Source organism: Neopsephotus bourkii, unplaced genomic scaffold (assembly GCF_033783945.1).
Source record: "Neopsephotus bourkii isolate Nb327-2 ecotype Australia unplaced genomic scaffold, CSIRO-AGI_Nbou_v1 NB_595, whole genome shotgun sequence".
Taxonomy (NCBI): domain Eukaryota; kingdom Metazoa; phylum Chordata; class Aves; order Psittaciformes; family Psittacidae; genus Neopsephotus; species Neopsephotus bourkii.
In genome coordinates, this window is record NW_026901096.1 from 42372 (window position 1) to 49260 (window position 6889).

Here is a 6889-nt window from a genome sequence, read left to right on the forward strand (position 1 = left end):
ATCCTAGAGGATGGATCTCTGAGGAGCAACACAGTGTACTGCTCTCCAAGATACACCACTTCCTTTAACCAATTAACTTAGTTCAGGAAAACAGCTGCTCACCAACTTTTTCTGAAAAAAAAATTATAAAAAAAATAGTCAGGGAAGGTGGGAGGAGGGAAGAGATGGAAAGAGCTTATGCATTATGATGACATTTAGCAGAGAGCTGCAAACGGAAAGCGAAGAAGACAAATACTTTAAATGTGACAGATTTCAAGCAGAAACATGGAAGCATTTTCCCCTGTTAATATTTTGCCAGAGCTGGCTAGGACAAAATTTGGGTTGCAGCTACAGTCTGAAACAACAGTGCTGAGAAACAAAAGAAAGAGGCATTTGTCCCCTCACCCCCCAACTCCCTTCCCCTCCCAGTTAGCAAAGTATGACTGACGCTTTTGGTTGGCTGCAAGGCAAATATTAGCTAAAAACTCATTTAGCTAAATCCACATCCATGGCCCCAGCTGTTCAAAACTTATCATGGATTAAAGCCATGAAATAAAAATTAAAAAAAAAATTTTCAATTTGAAATTTTATTGGTGTGTTGCTAGAATGACCAACATCGATCAACAGGAGAGACTTTGTCCACATACTCTGAGAACAGCCTTCCTGCACTTCCCCCCTTCTTTTCTTCCTCTCTCTTGCTCTTTCAGCATTAATGCTATTAAAAGCCAAACAAAATACTGGCTATGGGTGTAAAGAATGCTGGTTTTCTGGAATGTTGCCATGGATCCTGCTTCCAGTCGTGTCCCACGGAAAGAAGGTGCAGCCTCCTGTTTCTGTGGCAGGCTGGTTTCCCCGGGCAGCGCAGAAGGAAGATGTACCCCTGCTTTTTCCCTACTCCTTCCCATCCACTATAGCCAGGTCTTTGATCACCCTCAGTTTGCCACTGGCATCGATCCTGCGCTTCTCGCGTATTAGATCCTCCAGGCTGTGGAACCTCACCGTGTGCACCTTGTTCTCTGCCAAGTGGATCTTGAGATAGTATTGCTGCTGGTGCTGGGTGCCGGCAGCAGCTTGCAGCTCCCCCCCGGCTTTGAACTCCCTTTTCCCGAAGCGGCACCAGGCGGCGAAGCTCTCGGAGTTAGTCCAGCAGATCTCGTCGCTTTTTAAGCCCAGGTGCCCGCAGGCGTTTTGCACCACCAGCTCAGCCACCAGCGGGCGAAAGCGGTACCAGCTATTCACCACACGGCCCACGTTGCCCGCGGCCGCCTCGTACAAGCTGTCCTGGCGGATCTGCCCCTGGTGCAGGTGGATGATCTGCCCGCTGCCCACGTACACTGCCCAGTGCGGCGGCGGGTGCTCCGACGGCCCCAGATAGAGCAGCTCCAGCAGGTCCCCCGGCTTGCAGAGGGCAGGCAAGGCTGACACCGAGTATACGCTGAGGTCCCCAGCCTGGGGGCCGCTGCTGACCTTGGAGAAGATACATTCCTGGCCGCGGAAAGCGGAGAACTGGGTCTCGTTTAGCACCAGCTGGTGGTGGAGGTGGTGGGTGGGCGTCTCCTGGTCAGGGCTGCCTGAACCCTTCACGCTGTACTTGTCTGGCTGGCCTCGTTCGTCTAGGTCCTCCTCCTCATCCGAAAAGAAGTAAGCCACCCCGACGCGCAGCTCGTCTTTCTCGATCCCCGAGGGGTCCCCGGTCGGCAGCTCACTATAATTCAGGTGGGTGATGCGATCCAGTTGATTTCCCATCAATGACAGGGCGAGGCGAGGGCAGGAATGGCCGGATCTGAAGGAAGGGTGGGGTGAGCAGGGACAGAGAGAACAAGTGAAAGGGAGCAGGGAAAAAATGAAAGAAAAAGATAATCAGTGCATATACAAAAGATCTCAGCGATTCCGCCCTAAACCTTCATCCCTCCCCCGCTCCCTCCCTCCCGTATATGCAAAGGAGTAACTCCTAGTGCGGATCCTTCCCCTGCCCTCGGTGAGCGGGCGGAGTAGAGCCCCGTCTCCCCGTGCGGGGCTGCCTGCGCCCCGCGGTCCCGAAGCGCTCGGCTTCCGCCGCCGCGGAAGAAGGCAGCTCACGCCGCCTGCCAGCTCTGCGCGAGGGGACGGAGTTGGCCCGGGAGCCCTCGCTCCGCAAGACCAGAGGGCTCCCGGGGTGAGTAAGTGGGCCTGCCCCATAGGGTGCTGAGCTTTTCCCTCTGCCGAACCGAGCTGCGCTGGGCAGCCCTACGTGAGGGAGGGCGGCAGGAGGAGCACACAGCCTCGGACCTGACACCCCTGCCCGCCCGATCCCTGCAGCCCGGCCTGGACCCCGCAAGGAGCAAGGCAAGGAGCAAGGCGAAGAGCAGGCGATCAGCGCCCCCCACCCCGGGGTCCCTCTCGCTCCCCTCCGTACCCGTGGTCTCCCAGCGCCAGAAACCCCCCAAACTCCTTTAAAGTCGTCCTGTCCCCATGGGCGCTGCAGAGGAAGCGAGCCCCGTCCTTCCCAAGCTGCGCCTCCGGCTCCTCCGCCTGTGCAGCCCCGCTCCGCTGTGGGCTGCTCGGCTCCTTCGGCGAGCCTAAGTACCGGCGGCGCCGCTTCCGAGCCCGCCCCGGCCCCGCTCATTGGACACGCCGCGCAGCGCCCAGCGGCGGCGGCGATGGGGCTCGGTTGAGCAGTGACGCCGGGAAGCGTCGCCGCCGCTATCGCGCAGGGGTCCCGGGGCCGGGGCGCGGCGGCGGCGGCTCGGTGTGGGGAGGCGGAGCTCCTTGGGGGAAGGGGGGGTGGGTTGTGTTAAAGAGCGCGGTGTGCCGCTGCCGGGCTTCCCTGCACCGAAAAGAAATAAATGGGGGAGGAACGGAAAGAGCGCCTTTTGGTCAAAAAAATCCCTTCCCGGCTTCAGCTGGATCGTTGCACGTGTCCCAGAGTTGCTCCGACCTTCGAGGCCGGTGGTGGGATGCCCGTCACCTAACTTCAGCAACCTCAGGTTGTATCCGAACAGCCTGAGGGGTCCTCTGGGTTTCCCTATAGTCAGCAGAGACGGGCATTTCCAGAGGGGTACTTCTCCCCCCTGCTGCAGGACCGATTTTGGGAAGACGTGAACTGCCTTAAGAAGGTGACTGCCGCTTAGCCGTCAGCTAGCTGGGACGATAAAATTTTGTATGGTTGACGTTAGTTGACATGACCCTGTGTTTGTCTTTCCACACCCGGCTGAAGCAGCGGTTGTGGGTTGTCCTCAAACTAGAAGATGTGCTATGACTTGTCGGAAGTAAAAAAGGAGGCTGCCTGACAGAAGCACTCCATTTCTTCCTAAAACATATGAAATCTAAAATCTGTCATCTATAGTAGTTAGTAGCAATACACACTTTTACACCTCATTTTGCGCATTATGGAAACAACTCAGGAATTGCTAGTTCATTTGACCACCATTTCTATGTGAGGCGCTCTCAATGCTTCAGTGGATCCCCGGGATCTCAGGAGGAGGTAGGCAGGTTGACACCAGGCAGACACTGAGGTCTTGGAGACTGCCAGCCTTGGAGAAGATGCATTCCCGGGGGACTATAATCTAGTTCTTCTGCGTTCCCAGTCTTGTGCACTAATCATGTGAACTTCTGAGAAGTGAGAATTTAAATATTTTAAGACACTTCATAAAAAAAATTTAATGACATTCTTTGGTTCCTATGTGAATCGTATTAAAGTACTATTTTCATCTAGAAGTACATTTACTACTTTATTCACACTGGAAATAGTTTTGTCATCTAGACATAACTATTTCTGCTTTCAGTGGTTTTGGATAATATCTGTCTTCACTGCTGGCCTTTTTCCAGTCTTCAGATTTAATTAACTGGAAACAATAATGCCACTGATTTATTCTCATGAGAGAGAGATATACATCCTTAAATAAATACACTGAATTTCAGTTTGTACAGGTTGTACTCCTAAGTACATATGGGTCAAATACTGAGTTTCTTAGATAGGCATGTTTACTTTGAATGAACCTTTTATTTTTCCATTCAAATATTTATATGCTTGTCTTTCTAGAATGACTTTTCTTTTTGTTCTCATTATTTTTTTGCCGTATGTAAAGGCTGCACATCATAAACGGAAGAGAAAAAAAGGGTGTGTTTAGTGATATGACATTCAAAGACTGACATCAATTATCTTTCACTGTGGCAGTTATACTAATCTGTTGATGGTTACAGACTTCCCATGTGTCATAAACCCAGGGGCTAGACCCGGGGACACACAGGAATTAAGCTGATTTACAGCAGTTAAGGGTGTAGCATTCTGTGTGTGTAAAACTAGAAAGTGAATTAAAAAAAAAAAAAAAATCTAATATCTGCACTTAAAAGTTTCACAGGGCTAAGCATAACTGATGGATGTTATTTATCTCTGGAACTGTGTAAATGATTTTCTAATGATTGTCAGAAATTGTTCTTTTATGGCATGACCTTCACCAACTGCAACATTTTAAATTAAATTAAGAAAGCACTATAATAGGTTTAGAGTTAAGACTGTAAAACAGTGTTTAAATATTCTGATTATTTTTTAATGACTGTTAATGTGCTTTATTGTTAAAGCTAGTCCAAGTTGAAGGCCATTTTCTGTAGGCCTTCATCAACAGCTTCTGTTTTCTAAACACTTTACATTTTCCCATTTAAAGGACGCATCTTTTTAAGTTGCACTTGCACAGTTCACACTTCCCACATTTGCCAATCATCAAGGCTACGCGGAGTAATTTTTAGGTAGTTCTAAACAAACAAAGCATTATTTAATCTTTTCCATGCATAATCTCGGAGAACAGACTGCTTCAGTAAAGTGCAGGTGCAGAAGGAAGGAGTCTGGGTCTAAAGAAGACTCTGCACTTCTATCTAGGTGGACTATCTCCTGCCAAATTTTAACCATTTTCTTTGTGTCTTCCATGCTTTTGCAAGTCTGCAGAAAGAGGGTATTCCACGGACTGCTGAAGCACTTATAGTTTCTTATAATCAGTCTACATATCTCCATGACCTCTCTTCCACATACCTCCAACACCCATTTTCTCATTTCATTTGAGTTCTCTTGGCTGCACACTGTCTCACTAGTGCTTCATGCTCTACCTCCACTCCTCAAGGACTTTTCCCCTCAGTTTCTCTTCAATCTTGATTTTAAATTGTGAAGTGTCAAGTAGTTGCCTTAAAAAAGGACCCGAAATCCCACCCAACCCCAAATTTATAAGCATACTTCTATATAACTGTGATCAAGTGACACTACAGAAAAATGATAGAAATTATGTTAGTCAAATGCTTGAAATAATGCTCTCAGCTTGAAGGCTTCTGTCAGTATTGGAGGATGTCACAAAAGGAGTACAGTGTCCACAAAAGTGTATTGCCATGGCCTACAAGAGATGCTTGTTTTGCCTGAGCTATTTTAATTAATACATTTATCATTTCCTTTTTATGTTTTACTTCTGAGAGCTCATGGAGAATTATTTAGCAAGGTAGTGAGTGCAGGCTTGGCTGATCTCAGGCCATGGCACTGGCAATTCAGTGTCACTCTGTTCACTCTCCCACTGACCAGCTTCAGCCTAGTTAACCAGGGTCATAATCTTTTGTTGCACCAGGACGTGGGTATTTGCCATGTTGCTAACCCTAATCCATTGTTAATAACCCTGACAATTTTTTCCACATTCTGAGCATAGGAGAGAAACCTGGTTAACATCATCATCTCTGATTCTGTCCCAGTCTGCTACGAGGCAGCGTACTTCTTACATTTTTCCACTGCTATTTTTTCTTTTTGTGCCTTTTCCATCCTTGGCATTTTGTCCCTGTCGCATTTATGTTTAATTTAATGCAGTGAAAACCCTTAAAATATGTAACAAAATAGATACTCAGTAGCTTATTTTTTAAACCTTATTTTTTAAATGTTCTTATCATCTTGCCTTGAGCTGAGCTTTGAAGTCTTGGATGCCTCTTGCTAAAATTGGAGCTGAAACCTCTGTTGATTTGAATGAGTGGATAACATTTGTGTAGAAAAATTTAGGAACGGATGTTGCAATAAACAACCAGAGATAAAAAAATCCTGATTCTAAGAGTGGGAACTTTCCTATGTATTATAAACTTTCTCTAGATTTTAGAAAGATATCCATTAAAATTCTGTTAACATTGACCCTCAGATGCCCAGAAACTCACCTGTTTCAGATTGCAATCTGGTCTGCCCACAGGCACCTAGACATAAAAGGTACCAGGAAGGATCTTTGCCTGAAAATCTCTAGAGTGGCATACTCCATGTATATTTCTTCTGTGCCTAAAACTTCGTTACAGCCTCAGAGTACCTAAGGCCTCAGAGACATAAGACATTAGTTCTTTGGGAAACCTGTGAACTGGACCACAACTGATGTAGATAGTAGAGGATCCAAAACATGAAAACGTCCCTGCTTTTCAGCTGTCATGGAGCAGCAGGGCAGGGGCAGGGTTTGGGAAGCTGGGGTCACCTCACCCCCAAGTGCAGCCCCAAAGTGCCCTGACAAAGGGAGCAAAGCTGGGCTGGGGGACTGGGGCCAGCACAGGCCCATCCGGGAGGTCACTGCAGCCATGCAAGGCCATCCTAACACAGGCAGCCTAGCTTAGGCATGGGCCAGAGCTTCAGTGCAGCTTCAGTGCAGCTCCAGTGCAGCTCTCAGGTCAGGGTGCTGAAGCCCCATCCAAACCTTCTCAAAGCTCTTCATCAGTAACTTTGCTTTTGTCCTGGGCATCTTATCCAAGATTCATCTTATCAGATCTGATCTTGAACACTGGCAGCAGACCCTGAAGAAACAAAGCAAGAGCTTGTAGATCTTTCTGGTATACTCAGAGCCCTGACAGTAGCATGATATTCATTCACTGGAGTATGAAAGAAAAATAGCAGAGGGACTAGATTTTCATTTAGATGTCTGTCTCTCTACACTAAACA

General features: G+C 47.9%; 1 protein-coding gene across 1 annotated transcript; it reads right to left on the bottom strand.

The window, feature by feature from the left end:
* Positions 1–550: 550 nt before the first annotated feature.
* LRATD1 (LRAT domain containing 1) lies at positions 551–1892 on the bottom strand. Its single transcript, XM_061351709.1, has one exon. It carries the CDS (start codon positions 1723–1725, stop codon positions 871–873), a length of 855 nt encoding a protein of 284 aa, XP_061207693.1. The 5' UTR covers positions 1726–1892; the 3' UTR covers positions 551–870.
* Between the last annotated feature and the right edge of the window lie 4997 nt (positions 1893–6889).